Here is a 25836-nt window from a genome sequence, read left to right on the forward strand (position 1 = left end):
ACATGTGTTTCTGTTTTGTGTTGTAGCATTTGTTCTGGAAGCTCGTATTTACATTTTAAGTGTATCTGGTGAGAGGGCAGGATCCCTCGTCTGGGCCGGAAAAAAAGAAAGAAAGAAAGAAAAGCAGCCTTCCTATCCGTCTTTTAGTTGCGACTCTTCCTTTTTCTCTCCGGTTTTGCATCACTCCAGCCAGGTAGGGGCTGAGGATTCTCAGTGATCAGTTTGCGGGATCTGGGAAAGTTTTTTTTTTCCTTTTCCGGTTTTCATTTCTCTCTCTCTTTTTTTTTAAAGATAAAAGGTTAAAAAAAAAAAACCCTGAGGAGGGGGGGCTGGGGTTTTGAATGAATAAGAAGGGGAAGGAAAGCGGATCCACGTGGTTTAATCCGAGACAGACAGAGATCCCATTGTTCAAAATCAATTAAAAAAAAAAAAAAACAACGAAAGCGGCCCAGCGGGCGCATAGAGCGCTGGGGCCGCGGCGAGCGGGCCGAGGAGGCCGGCAGGCGCGCGGCCCCGAGTTACACCATTAAAGTTTATTTTCCGTGTCTGTCGAGCAGGTGTTGGGGCTGGGGGCGCCCACCCCGAGGGACTCGGCTGAGAAGCACCGGCCTGGGGGCGGGAAGGGCACTGCGTACCCAGAGCGGGGCCGGGGAGGGGTCACAGAGACAAAGCAGCAGGTGGGGTGGGCTGCCGTGGAGGGGGCCCTTCCCCAAGCCGGCCACCCCGGGATCCTTTCCAGTGTCCCGGGAGCCTCCGCAACAAATCCAGGAGGCCAGGGGACCCTGCTACCGCGCACTTCTCCGGGACCAGGATGCAACCGCGATGCTTAGTGCGCGAAACTAACTCGGGGATGGGCCGGGGGTCGTCCCGCTCCCCGGCGCCCACCGCGCGCGGGATCCCCGGCGCGCCCCGCCGGGAGATGTGCGATCTCCTCCCCGCTCGCCCCTCCGCCCACCCCGCGGCCGCCACTTTGGGGAGGGCAGGGGAGGAAGTGGAGGCCGGGTGGCTCGTCTCCTCCCCTCCCCCCCGCAGTTTATAACCCGTCCATTGTGCGCCGCTGCCCCGTGTCTCCCTCCAGCCGCGACCATGCCCAGGAAGAAGGCGGCGGCGGCCTGGGAGGAGCCGAGCTCGGGGAACGGTATGGCCCGCGCGGGGCCCAGGAAGCGCGGCGGCCCGGCGAGTAGGAAGCGCGAGCGGCCCGAGCGCTGCAGTAGCAGCAGCGGCGGCGGCAGCAGCGGCGACGAGGACGGCCTGGAGCTCGACGGGGCCCCCGGCGGCGGCAAACGAGCGGCGCGACCGGCGACGGCCGGCAAGGCGGGTGGCGCGGCCGTGGTCATCACCGAGCCCGAGCACACCAAGGAGCGCGTCGTGAGTGGGCCCGGCGGGCTGGCGGGGGCCGGGCGTCTCAGGCGGGCGGGGGCGGCAGGCGAAAGCTGCGGCTGAATCATCTCCACCTCCGCGCAACAAAAGAGCCGGCGGCGGCGGCGCGGGCCGCGGCCTAGCGACCCCACGCGCGGCGCCGGGCGGGGGAGGGGCTGCCGAACTCGCGTTGCCGCCCACGCGGGGGTCACGCCCCGCCCCCACCGGAGCCGCGCGAGCCTCTCCCCTCCCCCGCCCCGAGCGGGACTTGGGCAACTTCGCGCGGGCCCAGGGCCGAGGCGGCGCCGGGCAGCCCCACGCGCCTGCGCCCGCCCCCGTGCCCCCCCCCCCAGCCTGCTAGTGGGCCCGGGCGTGGCGAGGAGGGCGGCCGGCGCCCTGCGGGGAGCGGCAGTTCGCGCCGGGCTTTGAGGTTCCCGCCGCCTCGGCTGCGGCGCCCCGGGGGGGCGGGGCCTGTGGGCCGCTGCGCATGCCCCGTGAGGCCCTGCGCCTTCCGCGCCGGGAAGGCGGGGGCCGTCGTGTGAGAGCGCATGCTCGAAGGCCCCCCCCCCTTATCTGGCAGGCGCGGCGTAGAGGGGCTCCGGCTTTGTCTGCTGCTGGTGGGCCTCGTTGCGGGGTGTTGGCCCACCTACCGTGGGGATCACCGGTGCGAAGCACCTCCCGCGGAGTGAGTGGGTTTAAGTTGCTCGAGTGGCAGTGAAAGTCGTGGCCGACTCGACCTAGGTGCCTGCAGAGTCCAGCAGAGCTGAGCCCAGGGTCTGGACTCTGTCTGCCAGAACTTTCTGCAAGTTTGCAGTGGGCCAGGTTTTGGGGAGGTTCCCAGATAACCCCAGAAGAGAGATGGAACTTCCCCTTGGGGTTTAGAGTGACGCTCTGGGGAGGACCTCGTCTTTCCATGTGCGCATGCTCGGGAGCCCAGTGCTTCCCCAGAGCCGGCCTGCCTCCTAGTTAGAAATGGGGCTTTTACAGCCACCTCACAGATGAGGGAGCTGCGGGTCTGAGGGGATTGTGGGTTGTACCTATACAGGTGTTTTATAACTGCCCTCCTGGAGGAAGAACTAACACCAGATGGTGGAGGAGAGCTTAAGTCAGAAGGTCTTGCCCAGGTAGGGCCCTGTGCTGGCCAGGTGCCAAGATAGTGCCAGGGTATTGAGAAACAGGAACATGGGAGCTGCTTTTCTTTGGCAGATCTAATCCAGACTTAGGCCCATCAATCACACTTCGTTAGGATAAAACTAAGAGGCAAGGCTGGACAAGCTTGTGTTTCTGTGTTTGAGTGCATTAGTAAAAGCAAGGTTATGTTGAAACATCTACTGGGCTGTCCAGCTGCATGGCTTCAATTGACTGCTACAGCAGTGAATTTTGGGGTCAGGAAATAGAGGATTCTTACCCCATGCTGGGATTCACCCAAGATGATAGCAGCAGAGCAAGACTTGGAGGGGCACCAAGTTTTCCACACTGTCACTTCTGCAGCCACAAGCACTGCGTGAAGCTGGTTTGTCTCCTGGAAATGGCATGTTTTGCAAGTCTGGCTGCAGATTCTTTTGCAGCTTATGCTTGTTTTCTATTTTCATCTATCGTTTTCCTTTTTACATTTTTCTATACATATACGTCATGACGATGTCTATATAATCTAGCTGTACATCCCTAACCCTTGAACCAGAAGGACTGTTGAGCAGATTCCTTTGAGCTAACAGAATGAACTTCTCTCATCCTATCAGAAAAAGACCACAGGAGTTCAACAAATGATGTTCTTTAATGTATCTTGGAGAGTGCACACCCAAGTTCCTGTTCTCATTTGCGTCTGTTGGGTTTGGTGCAGGGTCAGTCCTGGGCCCTTGCAGCCCACATTCCCCTCCCAAAGGCCTAAGCTGGCTCCCTGCCCTTGTCCTGGTGGCATCCTGACCCAAGTCTCTGGCCCCAGGTCTCCGTCTGTTGGGCAGCCCTGAGGCCCTGTATGCTATCTCAGCCCGCCCAGAGTTGCTGGTTTGATGCAGAAGGAGCTTTGTTCTTTTTTTGTTTGTTTTGTTTTTGGTACCGGGGATTGAACTCAGGTCCTTGCACTTGCAAGGCAGGCAGTGAAACCACTGAGCTAAATCCCCAGCCCCAGAAGGAGCTTTGTTGTGAGCTTTTGAAACCCTTTCCACTGGACCCCTCCACCACTCTGGAGTTGTTTTAGCGACCTGTATACTGGGGCAAAGTTGCCTTAGTAAAAGATGGCTATTTTTTACAAAACAGTCTTAGGATTTCAGTCTCAGAAAATACTCTCTGAGGTCCTGAGGTCAGTGTGTGGTTGTCAGATGAGTGCTTTGTCCTCCTAGGACTGATTCAGTCCTGAGTCCTATGAACCTCAGCCTTGTAGAGCAAGTAAAGCAAGCCGCCTTGGCTGAGTCCTTGGGAACAGGTGAGTGTCACAGGTGTCCAGGTCTCAGTAGTGTCTCCAGCCTGGGGTTGCTGAGGATTCGTGCAGCAGAGACACTCCGGGCCAATGTGGAAGGACCAGAGTTTCCTGATGCTGCCTGTCTCTCACTGGCCTTCCCTCCCTGGGCAGCGGCAGTCTCCTGTGTGTGTGCATGCGTGCATGCGTGCGCGCGCGCTCGCGTGTGTGTGTGTGTGTGTGTGTGTGTGTGTGTGTGTGTGTGTGTGTGTGTTGAGGTTGCCTCCACCTCGCAGACATGCCTTTTGCACTTGGACAATAATTCAGAAATCGCTTTGGATCAAAAACCTCATTTTGTTAATTGAGAAGCTCAGTGCATTTTTCTGCTATGGCTGTTCACCTTGGTGACCAGTTGTTGGGAGGCAGCAAGGTGAGATGAGTTTGATTTGTCCTGCCTGGGGACTGTGTTTTAGGCTCATCTGCTACATGGGGCTTTAGGTGGGAGCCATGTTGGAGTCACCAGGTTCATCCATAAAACTGTTCCTGCCCCTTCAGTGGAGCTTGGCTTCAGCTCCGGAGGGTCAGACAATACTCTGGTTCCTGTTTTTTGGTGCTGGAGCTGAAACTGAGAGCCTGAGTCCACCCCAGCTCACCAAAAGTGACATGGGTGTGACTTAAGTGGCAATAGGAGTAACATTTCTTAGGTTTTATTTCTTTATTCTGTATAAGATGGAGTGAAGAATTTAGAGAGCAGTGATGGTGAACCTTTTTAGAGTTTCCAGTAATACAAATAGTGTGTTGCTGCACAGGTGCCATAGGTTCGCCACCATCGTTATTTATAGAGATAAAGGGGAGTGGCTTTTAGCAAACACTTGTGTGGAGTATAGTGATGAAATAATTCCCTTCATGTCATGTGGGAGGACGCAGGGCCCAAGACATAAACATTTGAGTCAACGTGGCAGTGCCCTTGAAGAAGCCAGTTGCTGTCACTGGAGTGGACTCAGTTTCCTGTAGAGGCCTTTAAGCAGAAAGGCGGGTTGGGTTTTAGTGCTTGCTGGGCTTCACAAGCCCTTGACTGATGCCTAGGCCACTCGGGAAAGCCTCTGCCCAAGCTCATGCCAGCAGGTTCTCACTGTCTGGATGCAGCCTGAGCCCCCTGGCCTGATGGAGTGGGGAGTTCTAGGAAGCCACAGCGCCCGTGAAGTTTTGCTCAGTGCTGGGGTGGTCTCACCTTAGTGGCTAGTGCTGAGTGTGGGCCCCTTGAACTCTTCTGCCTGCCTGGAGGCTGCATGGCCTGGAGTGATGGTCATTCTGGTGTCCTCTTCCCAACTTTGTCCCCTGGTGCCTCAGTCCCTTCCTATCTCTGCTGCCCCACCACACTGACCTGCAGATAGCAGAGTTCGAGTGAGTGGCTTGATTGGGGGCCAGGGCCTCTCCTTGCACAGGGCACACAACTGGATGTGGCATGTTCCAGCCACACCTGCCTTTGCACCAGAAAGGGAAGATGGCAGGGGAAAAACCAGGCTTCCATTCAAGTAACCTGAATCTGGAGGCTAGTGGCCCCCTCCCCTTGCTGAGGCGAGACTTGTGAATAATTCAGCAGCAGAGGTGGCTCCACGTTCCTGTGCTGCAGCCTCCTGCCAGATGGCTGTGTGATGTGCCCTGTATTTGGCCACCTTCCTCTTGTTGTGTCAGTATGGCAGAGTGTGGCAGGACCCATTTGTGATGCCAGGTTCCCTAAGAAATGGAACGCGCTCATTGTGACCTTAGATGTGTACAAAGCACAATGCCAGGACACCCAGCCTGGCAGGCTGGCAAAGTGGGAATGGTTGAACGCAGAACTGCCTTCCAGGAACAAGTGTGTAGACCAGAGTGTAAAAGGTGCAAGTGAAAGTGGAAGGCCACATTTCTCTCACCAGGGTGGAGCTGAGCCAGGGGTCTGCCAAGTTGATTTTTGGGCTGGGGATCAAACCCATGACCTCCCAGGTGCCAGGTCAGTGCTCTGCTACTGAGCTACCTCCTCAGGCCACCATCCATGTTAAAAAGTCCGTTTTGAGAGGGCTGGGGATTTAGCTCAGTGGTTTCATCACCTGCTGTGCAAGCGCAAGGACCCGAGTTCAATCCCCAGTACCAAAAAAAAAAGTCTGTTTTGACATTGACCAGGGCAGAGCACTGAGAATATTGAATGCCAAGGGCCAGGGATTTAGCTCAGTGGTTCCACTGCTTCCCAAGCACAAAGGTCCCAAGTTCAATCCCTGGTACCAAAAAAAAAAGTATTGAATGCCTCAGATTTTCAGATTTTCACAGTTGAAGGCTAGTGGCCCTTGTCACTTCCTGAGTTGAGGCTGGTGAAGGATGAGAATTGAAGTGCACTGGTGGGAAGTGATAGCCTATCCCTTGTGAGGCCTGGTCCAATGCCTGGGTTATGGGCAGCACTGAGCCCCTGGAAGATCACTTGTTTCAGACCCTCCTGCCCGTGATGGAGGCTTTCCCCTCCCTTTGCCTTCCTCCCTGCCCTGGAAAAGTACATTTACCACTATTGTCTCAACTCATGGAAACATGAGCCCACCCTCGGCATGGTGGGCAGCAGACGAGGACGGTGGCATGGTGACCAGAGGTTCAAGACTACCAGTAAGACAGTGTTTGCTTGGAAAAGGGAGGCTTGGCCCAAGGGTGAGCACGGATTCCTTCGGGCTGGGAGGCCCTGTGCATACAACTGGCAGTTCCTAGAGTGGAGGGGAGGGCTGTAATTTGGCTTATGTTTAGTGTTTTGCAAAAGCTATTTAAAAATGAGCCCAGGCATAACAAGTGAGCTGCTGGGAGCAAGTTTGAGGTCACCCACCTCCAAACCTGCAGATGGGGAGAGATTGGGTAGATCCTCTGACTAGTGTGCAGAGCCCCTAGGAGCCCCAACTAAGAATCATTTTAACTGGGTGTGGTGGGGCATCTTTGTGATCCCAGCTGCTCAGGCTGAGACAGGAGGCTTGCAAGTTTGAGGCCAGCCCAACCACTTGGCAGTACTTTTATTTTTTCCGGTTCCAGGGATCGAACTCAGGTCCTTGTGCTTTCAAGGCAGGCGTGGCACCACTGAGCTAAATCCCTGGCCCTAATACTTTTTTTTTTTTTTTTGGTATCAGAAGTCAAACTCAAGACCTTGAGCTTTCAAGGCAGACGCAGTACCACTGAGCTACATCCCTGGCCCAGCAATACTTTGTCTTAAAATTTTAGAAAGGGCAGGGTTACAGCTCAGTGATAGAGTGCTTGCTTAGCATTCATGAAGCCCTGAGTTTAACTCTCCAGAAAGAACCACACACAAAAATTCTGTTTCCTGCTTTGGCAGGACAGCCTAGGAGATCTAGAAGGAGCCTTAACAAGCTAATTCTTTTCCCTCTCTCTATCTCCCTAGAAACTTGAAGGGTCTAAGTGCAAAGGTCAACTTTTGATTTTTGGGGCAACCAACTGGGACTTGATTGGTCGTAAAGAAGTGCCTAAGCAACAAGGTATGAGATATAGTTTCTAAACGTCAATCAGTTGTTGTTCTGTGCTAGGTGTCCAATGCAGTTCTGCTGACCACTCATCAGGTAGGTATTCTCTATTTACAGATGTGTTCAGAGAGGCCAGGTGACTTGCCTGAGGCCACACAGCCACTGTAGCAGTGGAGCTGGATTTGAGTCCTGGTCTGCAGAGAGAGACTCACTTCGAAGTTCTGCGAAACCAGTTCCATTGAGATTACACATGGAAATAGAAACGGCTTTCTCAAATAAGCATGGACACTGTTTTCCTTTTCCTCTTTCTCCCCCTCCTTCCTCTTCCCACTCCTCTTCCTCCTCGTTTCACTTGCCTTCCTGACAATGAAGAGGTTGGTCCTCTGCTGAATGCTGCTGAAATGTCCTAGACATTCGGTGACTGTCAGGTGTCAGGAAGTCTGATACTTCGACAGAGCCCTCATTGCTTCACAAGCTGCCAACTTTCAGGAGCCGGCTTGACAGCAAATAACACTTGGTGAAGAGAAGGGGAGCAGAGAAGTCCCAAGCAGTAACTGTTTGTCCCAGCTCCCTTTAGGAAGTTGGTGTCTTGGGCTGGGGATTTAGCTCAGTGGTTTCACCGCCTGCTGCGCAATCGCAAGGACCCAAGTTCAATCCCTGGTACCAAAAGAAAAAGAAAAAAAAGTTGGTGTCTTTCCTCAGGGGAAGTGTTCCCATCCCCAAGAAGGCTGGCCTGCCGCCATGCTTTATGGCTTCTTGATTTTCTTTGGAAACTTTCCCAAAGTGCTTTCTACCATTGCTTCACCCATGAGCAAATATTTGCCCACCATCACACCCTGGCACCCAAGGCTGGGGTGTGGGAGACTGGCTTGTCTCGGGGAGCCTCTGTGGGTCCCAACGAATGGCAGCTCCCTTGTGGAGCAATCCCAGCCTGCCAAGTCCCAGGAAATGCCTCCTGCTTGTGGCACCACCACAGCCTCTGCCGCCCCTGGTCTTAGCCAGCTGGCCCACCATGGCTTGAGGTACGGGGCCAAGTGCTAGCATGTGGCTCAGCATGGGATAGGTGCACACAACAATGCCAGGGCAGCCCAGCCTCCCGGACCTTCTGAGGCCACAGAAGCTGGGCCACAGCAGCTCTAATCAAGTCATCTCGTGTGCCCCCCCCCCTTTTTACCTGTATGTCTGGGGTTTTTTCTCCAAAGCAGGTTTATGTAATATTTTTAATTCGAAAAATATCTTTAAATATCAGCCAGTAAATATTGGAGGGGAGGGAAAGGAAGGGGATTTGTTTTCTCAGTGAACAAGGTGGGAGAAGATACCTGCCCTGCCCACCACCACTCGGGAAGCCCAGGAAGCCCAGGGACCCCGAGCACAGGCAGCCCAAGTCTTGCTGGCTGGCTTCCCAGACAGCACAGTGGCTGTGTGATTAGTACCAGGCCAGGGCCTGGAGGCTGATGCAGGGGAAAGAGGTAGAGGAGGAGGGGTATTAATATCTCAGGCTGGCTGCTGCGGTGGAATTAACTGTGACCCCTCTGGATGGAGATGCTGGGGACAGGAGCCACCCCCACGTCCTTGGGAGCTGGCCATGTGTGGACCTGCAGTGGGGCGGGGTGGTGGCGAATCAGCAGCTCCCTGTGAGTCAAGCCACTTGGCCAAGCTGTGACAAGCAGGCACCTTTGCTTCTGCCTTGTGCCCTGGCACCCAGCACTGGCACCATTGGAGCCTCTCGGTGGCAGACCTTCTTTTGCTCAGTTTCCCTGAATTTTCTGGACAGTTCCCCGCCTGCTGACTGAGGTGCTACAGCTTCAGGGTTTTCTTCCAGCTCTGAGGTAGCCTTTGAGGCTGCCACTTCCAGCTTCTCTGTGCCCTGGGTGTGGCTAACCCCCACTTCTGTCAGCGAAGGTGTCTCCTGGCGTGGCACTGTTAGGAACCTGACCAGGGGCCATACACCCTGCAGGGGACTTGCCCTGTGAAGGAGGGAGGATTTGAGGGACACAGAGTCACAGCCTTGCTGCCAGCTCCTTCTGGGGCCAGGGTGACGCGCATGAACCCCTGGTTCCTAGCTTCTCAGAGTTGTCACTTAAGAATCTCAATTTGAAAATGAAGCAAAAGATTGCACATGCCCCTTTCTCACGGCTGAAGCGAGGATGTCGAGGGAGTAGCTGTTGTGTTGCCCTCTGGGGTCCTGTGGCAAGATTGAGCCGTCACCGTGTGCCAAGCATCTGGGGTGCCCTGGTTGCTGTCACAGAAGGGGAAGGGAAGGCAGGTGGCTCGGCAGGAGGGGAGCTCCGGTGGGCCACATGGGTACTGGCTGGGGGGCCACCAGTTAAAGGGGAAATTTCTTTTTGATTCTTGTTTTCATTAGTCAGAGTTTGCAGTACATAATGATCACGTTCAGCACGGGGAGTTGGTGTTTGCACATGGCACATCTTTGTTCCATTCTTTTTATGTCCCCTTTGTCTCTCGGTCCCAAGAGGAAGATTTCTAAGTCAGGTGTGGACAAGTGGGGGGTAGGAAGGAACGAGGTTGGGGAAATGAGTTCATGGGAGGGGCTCGAGCTGACACGGAGGCCAGGAAAGAAACTTAGGAGGCTGGGGCAGGGGGAGGGGTGTGGCAGGGCCTTACTGGACGGTATAAGTGTCAGGAGGGCGACAAGGTGGCTGGTGACATCAGGGCCACACTGGCTCCCGGGGTGGTTGGCTCTGGGGCCCTTGGGGAGCACAGATTTGAGGTGCAAACTTCATCCCGGGGTGGCCTGATGTTCAGGCCAGGCCAGCACCCCAGGAGCAGCTGCTCCTTGGATCGGAGGGAAGTGGCCCCTTAGTGGCCAGTGACATTGTGGAGGTAGTCCTCTCTCCGTCCCTGGGCTGCGACTGCGGAGGTTTGATTGGATCTTGTTCTCTCTGCAGCCGCTTACCGCAATCTCGGTCAGAACCTGTGGGGGCCTCACAGGTATGGATGCCTGGCGGGGGTCCGGGTGCGGACCGTGGTGTCAGGGTCGTGTGCTGCCCACAGCCTCCTCATCACCACAGAGGGAAAGCTGTGGAGCTGGGGTGAGTACCGCACAGGGCAGGTGCCCAGGGCCTGCCTCCTTCACCCGGAAGAGGGTGGGCCCGCTTCTGTTTGTAGCCCTGTTTCCTCTTTTCCTAATTCCCAGCCTGCCTTGTGCCTTCAGAGAAATCCCCTTTCTCCACCCCCTGGACTCTCATCTTCATGCCACTCCCCTACCTATTATTTTGAACCCTATTTATTTATTTTGGTAGTGGGAATCGAACTTGGGACCTTGTGCTTGTGAGACAGGCGCTGAAACCACTGAGCTAAATCCCTGGCCCCATGTTTTGTTTTTTGAGATGCGGCCTCTGTAGCTCAGACTGGCCTCAAATTTGCAGTGATCCTCCTGCCTCAGCCTCCTACATGCTGGGATTACAGGCATGGGTGTGCCCCCTAAACTTGGCCTCCTTTGAATCCTCTTCAGTAACCTTTTCCCAAACCTTTGGACTGAAGTTTGATCTTTCATTGATGCTGAGGTGCCTCAGACCGAGTACCTGTTCCAGGCATGCATCCCTGTAGCAGATGTCCTGTCTTGCTCTGTAGCACAGTGACACAGACACTTTAAGTGTTCTTGACACTTTATTTTTTTTAGTTTTTATTTTTTTCCTTAAATTCTTTTATTGGTACATTTTAGGTATACAATATGGTTACATTTATCATTGGGTGCTTGTACCTGTACATGATGTATCTTGGTTCTTATTTTTTCCCCGTTACCTGTGCACCCTTAACCCCCTCCACCCTTCCCTATTTACATAGATTTTGTTTCCACTTTTTTCTTTCTCATAATTTTTCCTTTCCCTTCTTCCCTTCCCCTTCCCCTCCCACCACCCCTACACCTTTGTACCTTTTCCTGTTTCAAATTATCAGTTATTCATTTTAATCATTTTAATCCTTATTTACACTTTCAGTTTCTCACACTAGAGAAACTTTGGTATTTACACATGTGTGTCCTATTTCACTTAAGAGTATGGCCTCAATTTGCATCCATTTAGCTATAAATGACTCTAGTTTCTCGTTCTTTATGGCTGAGTAGTACTCCATTTTATAAAAACACCACATCTTTATCCAGTTTCCAGTTGATGGGCACTTGGGCTGTTTCCAAGCTTTAGCTATTTCAAACTGTGCCGCTATAAACATGGGTGCACATATATCACTGTGGTATGATTCTTTTAATTCTGTTGAGAAGATACCCAGCAGGGGAATAGGTGCGTCAAATGGGACCTCTAGCCCTAGTTCTTTGAGGTATCTCCACACTGATTTCCATAATGATCGCACCAGTCTGCCCTCCCACCAACAATGGAGAAGGGTTCCTTTCTCCCCACAGCCCTGCCAGCATTTGTTATTGGTTGATTTCTTTATAGCAGCCATTTTTTCTGGGGTGAGGCGGAATCTCAGCGTTGTTTTCATTTGCATCTCTAGAATAACCAGTGATGTTGAACATTTTTTCATATATTTATCTGCTGCTTTTACTTCTTTGTCTGAAAAATGTTTATTCACTTCAGATGCCCATTTTTGAATTGGGTCTTTGAATTTGGGGGGGGGTCTGACTTTTTTCAGTTCTTTATATATTCTAGATAGTAGACCTTTGTCTGAGGTCTAACTGCTAAAATTTTTTTCCCAGATTGTAGGTTGTCTTTTTTTTTTTTTTTTTTTGTAGGTTGTCTCTTAGCTCTGTTGGTGGTTTCTCTTGCAGTGCAGAAGCGTTTTAATAAGATGAGATCCCAGTTGTTGATTCTTTGTGCTAGTTCCCATGATATTGAGGTTTTGTTCATAAAAGTCTTTTCCTATGCCAATGTCTTCAAGAGTTCTACCTAATTTATCTTCCAGCAAGTTTAGTGTTTCTGTCTTAATATTTAGATCTTTAATCCACTTTGATTTTAGTTTAGTGCATGGTGATAGGTATGGGTCTAGTTTTAATCTTTGGCAGGTTGAAATCCAGTTTTTCCAACACCATTTATTAAATAGGCTGTCTTTCCTCCAGTGAAGGTGGTTGGCTCCTTTGGGTTCTTGACACTTTAAACATCACCAGCTTTTGTAGCTGTCACCACTTGTCACAGACTCCGAATCTCTGCACCCTACTCAGTCAGCTCCTCAGGCCTTGGAGCTCACAGAAGCTTGGTCTGTTTCCTGTTGCCCCAGGTGCTTGCGTTTCCTGTTCCGGTTTTCCTTGCGGGGCTTGGGGTGGCCTTGGACTTGCCTGCCCCGTGCTCCCCTGTTCTGCCTCTTCCCTTCCAGACTGTAATAAGGTATTGGTAATTGACCACGGCTCGCTGCCTCCCGAGCCCTGGGCTCTGCTTCCAGCTGGGCCTGTTGGCATTTGTCCCCACCCTTTGTTTCTGGCCCTTTGGCTGCCTTTTCATCCATATGACTGGATTTTTATTTTGGTCTGTTTGAAACATATTTTGAGATTTCATGAGCTGCTGCACCAAAGTCCAAGTATATTAACATCTGTCGTCTTCCTGCACTCTGCTAATTTTGTAATTGTGTTGCAAAAAAGCTAACAAGTGTGTCTGGCCCAAATTTATCCTCCCCAGCTCTTGATGACATGCTGACATTTGCCCTGATTTTTGTCTTCTGCTGGTCAGCCTTGGGGTGTGTCCCTCCCCCTACTCTCCTGCTTGTGCTGACACTGGACACGACCTCATGTGTCACCGCTCCAAATCTGACTAGCTGCTTTCTCATCTCTGCAGAGTTTGCCTCCCCCGTGGTTCTAAGACATTCCCTGTCTCTGCTGACCCTTTGGGCAGGAGCTGCCATGTACTCATCCATGATTCCCCAGAGCCAGAGCGGAGGCCCATGGGGACCATGAGTCCACTGAGGGTCATATGAAAGCCCAAGGGATGCTGTGCAGTGTCCGTAGCACTGGTGCCTGGGGAGGCTGGTGCCTTCCTGTCACACAGGCACTGGCGTACTGTAACCCTGTGCTTGGTGCTGAACGTGCCTTTCAGAGTGGAGCTGGGGTGGTGCTGGTGCCAGTGTAGCACTAAGCATGCCTCTTTCTGGCGAAGTACATGGTGGAGGAGGCCGCTTCTCATAGTGGTGCCCCGTGTCCTCCCATGTCAGCGTAGTCCACTCCCTCTGCCAGCCTCCTCCAGGGTGCTGGCACTCACCCGTGTGGCTGTGCTCTCAGCATTTGTCATGACCTAAAAGTGAAAAGCTCGATGTTGGGGAAGAGCACCCCCAACAGTACTGTGACTTCTCAGCCTCTCAAACCTCCATTACCCTGCAAACCATAGGTCACATGGGTGTCCCCTCAGCAGAGGATGAGGGGCTTGAGAGTGTCCTAAGGGGTTTTATTTTAGACCCATGCTGGGACCTAGGTGGGATTTGGGGCTGTCTAGCTCTCCTTGTGGCCCAGCCACTGCGTGCAACCACAGGGGCAGTGACTTAGCTATAGCCAGAGCCCCTCTAGGGGCGGAGGTGGCCCTGTACACTGGGTGTTCAATGCAGGCCTGTCTCTTGTCGTCTGGGTTCATGGGGCTCAGAGTACTTGAGGGGTGATGGGAGGGGATGCAGATGGGAGGAGAAGTGATGGATAGACCAAGTGGTCCAAGGTAGGCACCCCCTCCAGTTAAGCTTTGAGGCAGGTATTAGACTCCACCCAGAGAGGAGGAGCCAAGGGAGCAGGGTCTCCAGGGGACCTTGTGGGCAGCATCCAGGCATTTCTTGCATTTCCTTTGGTATCAGAGATTTGGGTTGCACATGGATGGGTCCTGACACCTCCCTAGGAAGGGAAGTCAGAGAAGGTGTGCGGGTGCCTGCAGCTGGCCACTGCCTGGAAAGGGGTCTTGGGGACAGCAGATCGGACCATGGGTACTGCATCCCACTCTGAAGGACAGAGAAGCTGGAGCTCAGGCTGTGGGTTTGGAAGCTCTCTTTAGATGTGTTGAGCCCCTGCGGTTTTGCCCAGCTCCTCGCTTCTCCCACTTATGAAGCTGTGATCCATCTGTAGGGCGGAATGAGAAGGGGCAGCTTGGCCATGGTGACACCAAGAGAGTGGAAGCCCCTAGGCTGATCGAGGGCCTCAGCCATGAAGTGATCGTGTTGGCCACCTGTGGGCGAAACCACACTCTGGCATTGACGGGTAAGGAGCTGGCAGAGGCCCAGTGGGCTACCCTAGGGTGGGGTGGAATCACCTCAGTGGCTCTTGGTCCAGTCAGAAAGGGCCCCAGTGGCTGTAGGTGACCCCCGCCCCAGCTGAGACAGTGCCAGGGTGTGTACCCAGGCTCTGATGGGAATGGGGTCTGCTCTGAAGTACCTACCCCTCCATTTAGTCTGCCTGGCAGATGAGCTGTTTTTATTTATTGGTACCGGGCATTGAACTCAGGTCCTTGAGCTTTCGAGGCAGGCGCGGTGCCACTGAGCTAAATCCCTGCCCTGTTTTTATTTTTTATTTTTTTGTTATCAGGAATTGAACTCGGAACCTTGCGCTTGTGAGGCAGGCGGCAGAACCACTGAGCTAAATCCCCGGGCCCTGTTTTAATTATTTTGATGCTTTTGATTCCAAACCTAGTTGAAAACAGTGTTCCTTTCCCTTTTGTGGTGTTTCTCTTCTTCCAGAAACTGGCTCTGTGTTTGCTTTCGGAGAGAACAAGATGGGGCAGTTGGGCCTCGGGAACCAGACAGACGCTGTCCCCAGCCCTGCGCAGGTAACTAGAGCACAGTGTGTTCTTTATATGGGTTTGGTCTGGGGTCAGGTGGATGCCTTACTGAGAAAGCTCTTCTTTCCTGAGGACAGATATGTGTAGAGAGGCCTGGTCTTTAGCCTGTTCTGTTCCAGAGAAAGTGAGAACTGTTCCTGGATGTAACTTTGTCTTCATTTGCAAAGATTTTGGTTTGACCTTGTGTGGAGTCACCTGCCAGGGGTTTAGAACACAGGCAAGTGCTGTGATAACAGAGATAACAGGCGTGTACTACGTACCTGGCGTAACTAAATCATTCTGAACCATTTGTTATTTCTTGTTTATACCTTCACTTAAGACTTAGGAGCCAGGTACAGTGGCACACGCCTGTAATCTCAGCTCTTAGGAGGACAAGGCAGGAGGATGGCAAGTTCCAGCCCAGCCTGGGCAGTTTGGCAACTTAACAAGACCCTGTCTCAAAATAAAAAGTAAAAAAGGGCTGGGGATCTAGCTCAGTGAGAGGCTCCTGAGTTCAACCCCCAGTATCACAAAACAAAAAAGATCCATGACTTCATGGTTCATTGTAACTGGGGGGCACTGACACTAATAAAAATGTCTCTTATTTTAAAGTTGAGGCTGATTACTGGGGTTAGTGACTGAAGTGAGGTTTGGGGTTGCTGGTCAGTTTCTGTCACAGAATTTAGAATTTACCTGCCCAGTGTGAGCCCCGATGTGGGAGGCACACTGCTCTGCATTTTGGGGTTCAGAGCCCCAAGACGTGAGTCTCTTATACTCTGCTTGGCCCTGGGAAAGTGGGGGTCCCTGGGGTGTTTCTTTCCCTATGTTCTAAGCCTTGTATTGTCCACATGTGCCCAGCTTTTGCCTTTGGAGTTGTGGGATCCATTAAATCTCATTTGGATACGAGTAATTGTTTCATACCATTTAGGAAAGGGAGACTTTTATCAGTTTTTTAAAACATGTCTGAAGGTCTGCTGTCTTGTCTTTTCAGATAATGTACAACGGCCAGCCAATTACCAAAATGGCCTGCGGGGCAGAATTCAGTATGATAATGGACTGCAAAGGAAACCTCTATTCCTTTGGGTGCCCTGAATACGGCCAGCTGGGTATGGAAGTATATTTTTTTTTAAAAGCTCTGTAATCTTAACTGTATATTTAGAGTCAGAAATCAGTGTGGAGCCGTGCACACGTGTTAGAAATGTGGGTAATTGATCTCAGATAATAGCCTTTATCCATTAAGTGGGCCTCACATTTAGCAGCCAGCGTGTTGTTGCTCATGGGGTAACATTGTACAGTGATTTGCCTCAGTGAATGAGGCAAACAAAATTTTGTTGGAAGCCAACAAAATCGTTTCTCTGATTTGGAAATTCATTTATATAAGGGTCTTGGAGTTGTAGAAAAAAGAGAAAACTCAGCGACCTTCATTCACTTTCACAGATAAAAATTTACCCTTACTGGAAATGAGAAAATGACAGAAGGTGACTGTGAAAGTCCTGGCCTGGGTTTTATCTCAGGCTCACACATGAGGAGCCTCAGGTCATGGCAGGGGTACATGGGAGCCCTCCTGGTTTCATCCCTGAGAAATGTACTCAAGTGAAACCATGCTCACTTAGCATCTCCAAGGGAAGAAACTCAGCAAGGCGGATGTGTCCTCCCATCCTCGTGTTGCAAGGTCTCCATTTTCTTGGCCCATCTGACAGGGAGGTGGCTGTTCCTGGCACCTTCCCTGCTCCAGCATTTTCCCCAGGTCTCTGGGACACGGGCGCCCCCTGCTGGCTCCCAGGCTGCCTGTCTGCGCCCCAGGATCTGGGTTGCTGGGTCCCTGCGTCATTAGAAGTGGGCAGATGGCAAAGTATAAATAGAAGGCGGAGCAGCGCTGCCCTTAGACTTCAGGGAACAGTGACTTTGTGAAACTAAATATAACTCAGTCAGAAGTGAGAAAGAACAGCCCCTTACGCATATCCTTACACCAGTTGCTGAGGAGTTGGTGGGGCTGTTGAAGAAACAGTTGCCATGGCCACGGCCTCGCACTGTATGCAGTCAGCCCACACTGGAAGTGCGTTTCTGTGCTTCCTGCTACGTGCAACTTCCTGCAGCCTCTAGCTTGCACAGAAGCCAAACCAGCAGCATTTTGGAGCAAGTCCATTATCCTTTGGGTTGGGCAGTCTTGGCTCTCACAGCAACTAACTTGATCTGTGAGCGTTTCCTGTGTGTGTGGTGCAGATTCTCGTGGGCTCAGGTGTTGTTGCTCCTTTTAAGGTAGTTTAGGCAGCTGGAGATTCACATTCTCTTACCAGCTTCCTTCAGGGCACGTTTCTGGTCTGTCTCCGTGCAGACAGCTCCCCTGTAGGGTTAGGACAGAGCGCCATGGCAGGATCCGCAGTTCACACTCCCTCATGCATGCTCTTGTACACTGTTGGGCCGTGTAAGGCAGGTGGGAATTTGGCATTGGACAAGCTGTCCCCTCCCCAGAGCAGCCCTGTAATCCCACGAGTCCTGGAGGAAGTGCTGCCCTGGCCCTTGGGGAGAAGCAGGTGCTGTGTGCTGTAGAGGAGGAGGAAGGGGAATGTGCCTCCCTGCCCTCTGGGGTCCTCTGTCTGCCCTGTACCTAGCATGTGGAGAATGGAAGGGACTTGGGGACCTGTGTTGGCTGATTTCCAGAACCCCGAGAAGAGTGCAAGTGTTTCAGACCCTGTTGTTTTGTGAGAAATGGCTCGTGCCTGGATGAGGACAGATTACTGTGATGTCCTTAAATCCATTAGAGCCTTGGAAAGCTGGGGGATCCCTGGTGGCAGCCCTTCTGCTTTTAAGGCCAGGTGCTGGTCCCTGCGGTGCCAGAGAAGTGGTGTCAACACATGAACTGCTGTGAGGGGGAGGTCCTGAACAGTGCCCTGAACCAGCCCAGTGATTCGGTTGTGCTTAAACTCAGGGCGCTGTACATTGAGTGGTATCCTCAGTGCTTTTTATTTTGCTTTTGGTTTTGTTTTTTGAGACAAGGTCTTGCTGTGTAATTCAGGCTGGTTTTAAATTCACTATGTAGGTTTCGCCACCTGCTGTGCAAGCGCAAGGACCTGAGTTCGATCCCTGGTACCAAAAAAAAGAAAAGAAAAAAATCACTATGTAGCCCAGGCTGGCCTCAAACTCATGGCAATCCTCTTGCCTCAGGCTCCTGAGTGCTGGGATTGCAGGTGAGCACCACCATGCCTTGGCTTTCTTATTTTGAGACAAGGTCTTGCAAAGTTACCCATGCAGGTCTTGAGCCTGGCATCCTCCTGCTTCAGCCTCCCCACTGGCTAGTAAGACAGGCATGTGCCACCACATCTGGCTAAAGGTGCTTGATACTGCAGCATTCACAAATCAGCAAGAGTGGATCTGCAGGAGAACATATCAGTCGTGTAGAGGTTAAGCCAAAAGCTGGGCCAAGTGGCCACCACAGGCATCCCAGAGTCGCAGCTGACACACTGACTGCTGCAGCTCAGGCGTGGTGTTGGTCTAACGCTATGGCATTGTGTGGTGGCAGTCACAGGAGTGCTGCTGTTCTGCTGTTGTCCAGCCTACAGGGCTAGCCAGGAATGCCTATAATCACAGCAATTTGGCAGACTGAGACAGGAGGATCACACATGTGAGTCCCATCTGGGCAACATAGTGACCCCCTATTTCAAAATAAAATATTTTAATAAAGGGTTGAGGATGTGGCTCAGTGACAGAGCCCCTTGGGTTCAATTCCCAGTACCACAGAAGACCAATGAAGACTGCAGGGCAGTCAGGCTGTGGATTAGTGACTGGGTCCTGAGGCACTGTGCAGTTCAGGCTTGCGCATCCCTAACAGCGTGTGCAGGTGACTGGTCACTCCTGGGCACATGAGTCCAGAACTATTTCATACTGTCCTGTCTGTTCTTGGCTCACCAGAGGTTCTTTATGCCCCAAGCTGGGGCAGGTGATAATTTGTAGACTGCTCCTTGGAGCAATAGCTTCCCCTGCTCTGATCATGCACCACAGTAAGAAGCGAGTGTGCGTTTCAGGGAACAGGGAAAGGGGATGTTACTAGAACCTCTGCAGTGAGTCTGAGTCTCCTGCGAGCCCTGGCAGCACAAGGCGAATTAACTTGTTATACAGGAAAGGTAGAAAAAATGAGACTTGGAGAAAAAGCTGAGCTTTGGGCCTGATCAGTGCTGCTCTGGGCAGCAAAGAGGAAAGCCCTGGAGCTTGTCTCACCTTTTATTCAGTACATCGGGAGAAACAGATGTAACAAATGACTTGCAGAGAGAGTTCAGTACGTTGGGATAAGCAAAGTGTAACAATCCAGGAACAATGAGGAACTGAGTAGACGAAGATTTTGTTCCTCCCAGAATGTCTTCAGCTGGTGTAATCTTGTCCTGGAGAATCACAGCATCACTGGATCAATGAGGTCTCAGTTGTGACCGGAGGCCAAAATGGAATTGTTTTGAAATGCCATAGCTGGCCTGTAGGCAGGAGAACTAGGCCTAATCAAATGATTTTTCCCTAAAATTACATAATATTACTCCCGACAAGTGTGTCCCACCCTGAGTAGAAGGGATTTTCATAAGGTGGTATTCTTGTGTGAGAGTCCTTAGTGTTTATTCTGTTCAGCTCATTTTCAAAAAAGAGCTGGTGTGATCCTATAAAACTGATACCATAATTCACTAAGTAGGTTCCGATTGGGAAACCTGGGGAGGTCCAGACCTGCCCAGGATAGGTTAGGGCAGGTGCTCTGGGCCGGCCCACAGCACCTAAGGGGCACAGTGCTGTGTCCCATGCTGCTGCTGACGGCTGGCTCTGTGGTCACTGCAGGACACAACTCGGATGGGAAGTTCATTGCCCGGGCACAGCGGATAGAGTATGACTGCGAGCTGGTGCCCCGGCGAGTGGCCATCTTCATTGAGAAGACGAAAGATGGGCAGATCCTGCCGGTACCCAACGTGGTCGTACGCGATGTGGCCTGTGGCGCCAACCACACGGTAAGGCTTGGTTTCCTCACATGTGGGTCCAAGAGTTATTTAGGCTCCGGTGTCCAAGCACTGGCATCCTGCCTGGTTCCAAGGGCATGGGGCAGAGTCCCCTTGTCCTGCTCGTAGAGATGTAGCCCTTTGGTTTGGACAAGGGGAAGACCAGTGGTTTGAAGGGGGAGTGGAAATGGGGTCCCTGCAGGGAAAACAGCAAGTTTTCCCCCTACCCAGATGCTCACTCTGCTCTGCTTGCTCCACTTTTCCTGACTGCAGGAGGCAGGTGTGGAGGCACTGTGACTGTCCCTGTGCTGTTAGCCACTGCACCAGGTTCTCCCCCTGTCACCTCGGGAGGCCCTGGTGACCCCACCGGTGTCTCTCTTCCCCGCAGCTGGTCCTGGACTCCCAGAAGCGCGTCTTCTCCTGGGGCTTTGGGGGCTATGGCCGCCTGGGCCATGCAGAGCAGAAGGACGAGATGGTGCCTCGCCTGGTGAAGCTGTTCGACTTCCCCGGCCGTGGTGCTTCGCAGATCTATGCTGGCTACACCTGCTCCTTTGCTGTCAGTGAAGTGGGTCAGTGCTTCCATCCCTGCCTGTGGAGCTGGGGTGTGGTTGCCCCTCCCCCAAAGGTCACTGCTCCACGGAGTCGTGTAGCTGTCATCCTGTCACCAGTCTAAACCCTGTGACACTTCATGTCCCAGTGTCATTTCCCATGAGTCACTCGCTGTCACACTCTTGTCTTCCCCTTGGCTGCTGAGGCGGGGCTTTACCTCCTGAGACTCAATGGTGGGATTGTGTTCTGTTTTTCTCCAGGAGGGCTGTTTTTCTGGGGGGCCACCAACACCTCCCGAGAGTCTACCATGTATCCGAAAGCAGTGCAGGACCTCTGTGGCTGGAGGATCCGGAGCCTGGCTTGTGGGTAGGTGGCAGTCACCTGGCTCAAGCGTTGGGCACACCCACAGCTGCCTCTTGCTTGGGAGGGCTCCACATCTGTGGATGGTGGGGTCTCCTTGTCCAGGCCTTGGGATACACAGTTCCAAATGGGGATGCAGGAGGAGGGCCCTTGGCTCTGGTGGGCCCTGGGACAGACGGCCCCTTCCCTGTCTTCATGGGAAGAAAAGTCCCTGAGGGGCTTTCTTGGAATAAATGCAGGCAGAGAGGGTCATGACTCCGAGTTGAAAGTGGCAGGAATTTAGTTTCTCAGCACACTGGGAAGAACTTAACTTCAGATCGGTGTTCTCATGTTTGGTGTCACGTTCTGGGTTACCCAGCCGGCTTGGTGAGTTGGGGATGTGAATCTATTGGTGTTCATACAGTAGGGTGTGGAGTCAGCATGGCTCTGCTTTATTGAGATCTCGATTCCTGGGCCTCTGCTCTCCAGTTCCAGTGTGAATAGAGTCCCACCCCCTTGGGAATGGGCTGTCACCTCATCCTGATGTGGTCTCTGCCCAAAGTGACCTCCCCGGGCCCTTCGGCAGGGTGAGGCAGCAGGGTCCCTGGCTTGGCTTCCTGGTGCTGTGCAGGGCTCTGGGGTTTAGCTGAGGCCCAGGTGGCTCATGGGGACCAGCAAAGACTCCCCAGCTGCTGAGGGGCTTGCAACAGCCATGCTTATAGTGACAGTCCCTGCCATTTTCAGGAAGAGCAGCATCATCGTGGCAGCTGACGAGAGCACCATCAGCTGGGGCCCATCGCCGACCTTCGGGGAGCTGGTGAGCTGCACCGCCTCTCCTGAATGCATGGGGACTGGTTGTGTGTCTGAGTTGCAGTCCGCAGCACTCCGTCATCTTGGACCACGTTAGGTTTCAAGGCCAGATCTGCTGATGAGTGTCATCATCTGGGGCAAGATTGGGGCAAGATGGTGCGCCACAGGGACAGGAACCGGGCCACCTCTTCCTTCCCAAGAGGGCCAAGTCCATGGCCAGCACTGTGTCTTTAGCAAGTGTGCGTCCAGCCGGCCTTGCCTTTCAGCTCAGAAGGCAGCTTAGCCATTAGTTTGCACTCTGTGGAACAAGGTGCCATTTGAGACAGCCAGGCAGGTGACGTGGGGACACTCATTTTATCTAAATTGAATTTTGTTTTCCCTTTTTTGGTGGGGAAGGGGGGCTTCTGGGAATTAGCCCCAGGGCCTTGTGTGTGCTAGGCACGCCAGCCCTCTCTGAGCTGCATTCCCAGGTTTAAAAATTTTATTTTGAAACAAGGTCTCTTGCTAAGTAGCCCAGGCTGGCCTTTTTCTTTTGTTGTGTTTTGTTTTGTTGTTTTTTGAGGTGGGGTCTCACTATGTAGCTCAGGTTGGCATTGAACTCAATGTATTGCCTGGGATGACCTCAAACTCTCGCCAGTCCTCCTGCCCTCTTCTGTGGTAACTCAGCCCTCTAGAAGCAGAGGTGTCGGTGGGGGGGCTTGTAGGCCTGGCAGCTCTTCCTGTGCTTGGGGTATCATCTGTCCCCATATGATGCCCCCAGAGTGTGGTGTTATCCCCGAGACCCAGGTCAGGATCTAGCATGTTGGGCTCCCTTGCTTAACAAGGCATCCGGTGGCATCTGTGTGTGTTGGTGGCTAGTCTGGCACTTGGGCCAGTGGCCAGGGCACTTTCTCTGCCCCTGGTCAATGGAATACTTGGAAGCCTCAGTGGCACCCCTGATTTTGGACCATGCCACAGTGGTTGCTGTTCTGTGAGCGTCTCTGCTTCCCTCCCCAGGGCTACGGGGACCACAAGCCCAAGTCTTCCACTGCAGCCCAGGAAGTGAAGACTCTGGACGGCATCTTCTCAGAGCAGGTGAACGTGGCTGCCTTTGGGGCGGGGCACAGGGTGCAGAGGAGACCCTGGCACCGTCTGTGCTTCTGGGTGTCCGCAGCCCTTTTGAGTCATGCCATTGTGACCAGCCTTCCCAGCCTCACTGCAGGAGAGAGGAGGTACCCAGGAATGCGGGCCAGGCTCAGAGGCTGTCCTCCCCTTGGTGCCACACAGCATGGTCCAGCCACAGTACATTTGTTTCCAGGGCGAGTGTGTGTGCGTGTGTGTGCATGTGTGTGTACGTGTGTGTGTGCCTTCACTAAAACTGAGGTGCATACTACTAGGTCCAGGTGGAAGTACACAATGGGTGGTGACCCAGGGAGGTGGGTGGAGCAGGATGCCACGTCTCCATGTCCGGCAAGTCCCTGCCAGCAGGGCTTAGTAGGTGTCCTTCTGTCTCTGGCTAGGAGGGTGCAAGTGCTATGGTCAACACGAGGCCAGCAGTCTCCTGGAGAGAGAGGGGGTTTGCATTTGCTTTCCCAGGACCCTGCTTTTCTGACCCCCCTCGCCAGTGCAGCAGGGCAGTGTCCCCTTGTGCCTGACTGCTCTAGGCTGGCTGACCAGGTGTCTTGATTTGTCCCCACAGGTGGCCATGGGCTATTCACACTCCTTGGTGATTGCCCGGGATGAGAGCGAGACAGAGAAGGAAAAGATCAAGAGGCTGCCAGAGTACAACCCGCGCACCCTTTGAGCAGAGCCAGGCTCTGCCCTGCGGCAGCTGTCATTTCCGCGTGCACTGGGACAGGAAGTCAGACGAGGAATTTAGAAAAGGAGAGTTGACTGAAGGTGCATTTTTGTTAGACTCCCCGAGGTTCTATTTTCTAAGTGATTCAACGTTAACTACCTTTTTCTGTATGCTTTCCAAAGTGGTTTTTTTTTCAGTGTTTAATTAAAATATTTGCTCATTGTTGACTTACCATTCCTACAAAAGAGGCAGAAACTTTGAGCAATTTAGGTTTTTTTAAGTTGTATTCTTTTTTCCTCTTCTGAATATGCTTCCCCAAACCTCCCATTCCAGTTGTAATTAGCATTGTGGTCTGAGTGGGTGCTACATGGGAGAGGAATGGCCGTTTACTCTGACAAAAATGTCCCTTACGGGAACCAGCAGCATCTATGCCAAGATGTCCCTGGTAGCCGATCTCCATCCAAAGTCAAACAAGCGTGCTTGGGGAGCATCTGGGCCACTTGCCGCTTTTCCCTGCAGACTGGCTCCAGCTGCCGCTTGCTCTGCTCCCCTTGGCTGCTTGGAAGCTCCACAGCCTTTTGGCTGCACCATTCATAGAATCTGCTATTTCCCCCCTGGCGGGGGCTTTGGGTTTATGTTTAGCCATTTTTTATCTCCTTTAGCTGTACAAGAAGTCCAATTGAGAATCAGATGGTGATGAACCATGGGACCTGGTGGGTGGAGCAGAGGTGGGGAACATTTGTAACTGTTGGAGGGTCTGGCTTTATGGCTCCCTTTCGAGCCCAGGCCTTGGCACTAGCGCTGCTCAGCTCTAGAGGTCGATCAGTCCGCTGTCCTGGCACACTCTCCAGGCCCTGAGAGGAAGGACCAGTCCCTGTGTCGCAGCCTGTCACCGCCGCCTCTGCTTCCGTCTGTCTTGCCTGGCCATTCCCACCCCAAACAGCTGCCCTGTCTTGCACCTTGGGTTGCTGGCCCGCTAATCCGCGCTCTGGTCACATGTGCTCAGCTCTGGTACCAAATAGCTGGGATTCCTGAAGCGATCCCCCTGCCCTGTGTGTCAGTGCAGAAGCCAGGATGGCTGTCTGCCGTGTCCCTGTCAAGTGCCCTCTGCCCAAGCCGTCCCTGTGCCGACCGCACTGCGGGAGTTACGAGGTGCCTTTCCTGGAACCAAGCGAGGCGACAGCACTGGCTGGGGCTTGAGGTTTCCAGGGGTCTGGACTGGTTTGGGTGCTTTAAATAGATTTTTAGCTCTGTGGTGCTTCTGGGGGAGAAAGGGGTTCAGTGTGAGACTTGGGTGGATGGGAGACTTCAGTACTGGTGTTTAGCTGTTATTTTTGCTTTTGCTGTTGTTACCACCTGTCATTGTCTCCATGTTAAAATGCCAAAAATGATCTAGTTGTCACCGCTTTTCCCCCACCTGTCTTCCTACCCCGTCCCTGCTCACAGTGACTTCTGTCCTTCTGGGTCTCAGCTGGTCCCACAGCCTGCATTTAAGACCCAGCCCGAGTCCTTGCTCATTTCTGCCACCCTGTGTTGGACAGTGGCCCCAGGACAAGCTTCTGCAGTGTCAGAACTTCTGCTGAACTAACCTGATCTGTCCCTGTCACCCCCAGATGCTTCCCACCCAAGATCCCGTGGGTGGGGCCTATGTGGTCCCTGCTCCCACCTGAGCAGCTCCCCTGAGCGAGGCTGGCAGTCTCTTATTGTCTTACACCCTGGGGTCTCCCTGGAGCTCTGTGGTACCCAGAGGTTGAGGACACAGTAGTATGGGAGCTGCCCCGGGCTGAGCTGGGCTCATCTTCCAGGCGACACCTAAAACCAGCGGCTGCCACCCTCGGGCCCCAAGGTGTCCTGTGCCCTCCCTCACCTTCCTCTCAGTGTAGGATTGTAACATGAACTTCCTCTTGGGGAGCACCCTTTAGAACAGGAGTTGGGGCGGCCTGCACTCTTCCAAGAGGCGCAGAGGACCGAGCAGAGAAGGGGCTTGGCTGCCCTGCAGTGTCCAGCAGCCCTCCATGTCTGGAAGGAGAGTCCAAAAGGGGGCTTAGGTGGTTGGGAATCAAAGAGGACATTGTGATTTGGTTGAAGGCGCCTGGTTTAGTGCTGTAATTGTCTTTATTTTTTTTTATATATATATTTCTTGGAGTAAACATTTTAAATAAACTGCATCATTGTTTACTCTGTCTTGGCTTTTGTTTCTTTTCCAGTAGAACGAAGTGCATGCAGTGGCTCCATTTTGCTCAGTCTCCTGTCCCTGTAAGTCCTGGGACATGAAAGAGTGGGTGTTAGGAGAAAGTGGGCCCTGGAGCTGGTTCTAGGCTTGCAGTGTGCAGGGGTTGGGAGATGAGTGAGCCCCAGCTCTGCTCCTTGCCACGTGTGCGCTGGGGGAGGGAGGCAGGGTCTGCCTCTTGTCACAGGGCTGGATGCTGCCATCTGGTGGGCTTCCCCTGGGCTGAATATGCAG

General features: G+C 53.0%; 1 protein-coding gene across 1 annotated transcript; it reads left to right on the forward strand.

Moving 5' to 3' along the window:
* On the forward strand, positions 1-25550 carry Rcc2 (regulator of chromosome condensation 2). The gene is made up of 13 exons (XM_004850393.3): positions 1-193; positions 1079-1368; positions 7161-7254; positions 10149-10292; positions 14243-14374; positions 14851-14939; positions 15922-16036; positions 19743-19909; positions 20286-20466; positions 20707-20812; positions 21530-21602; positions 22592-22669; positions 23274-25550. Exons 2-13 carry the CDS (start codon positions 1087-1089, stop codon positions 23376-23378), a joined length of 1566 nt encoding a protein of 521 aa, XP_004850450.1. The 5' UTR covers positions 1-193; positions 1079-1086; the 3' UTR covers positions 23379-25550.
* The last annotated feature ends 286 nt before the right edge of the window (positions 25551-25836 follow it).

This window comes from Heterocephalus glaber, unplaced genomic scaffold (genome assembly GCF_053883595.1).
Source record: "Heterocephalus glaber isolate CG9 unplaced genomic scaffold, H.glaber_assembly_v1.0 deba00001452, whole genome shotgun sequence".
NCBI classification, from domain to species: domain Eukaryota; kingdom Metazoa; phylum Chordata; class Mammalia; order Rodentia; family Bathyergidae; genus Heterocephalus; species Heterocephalus glaber.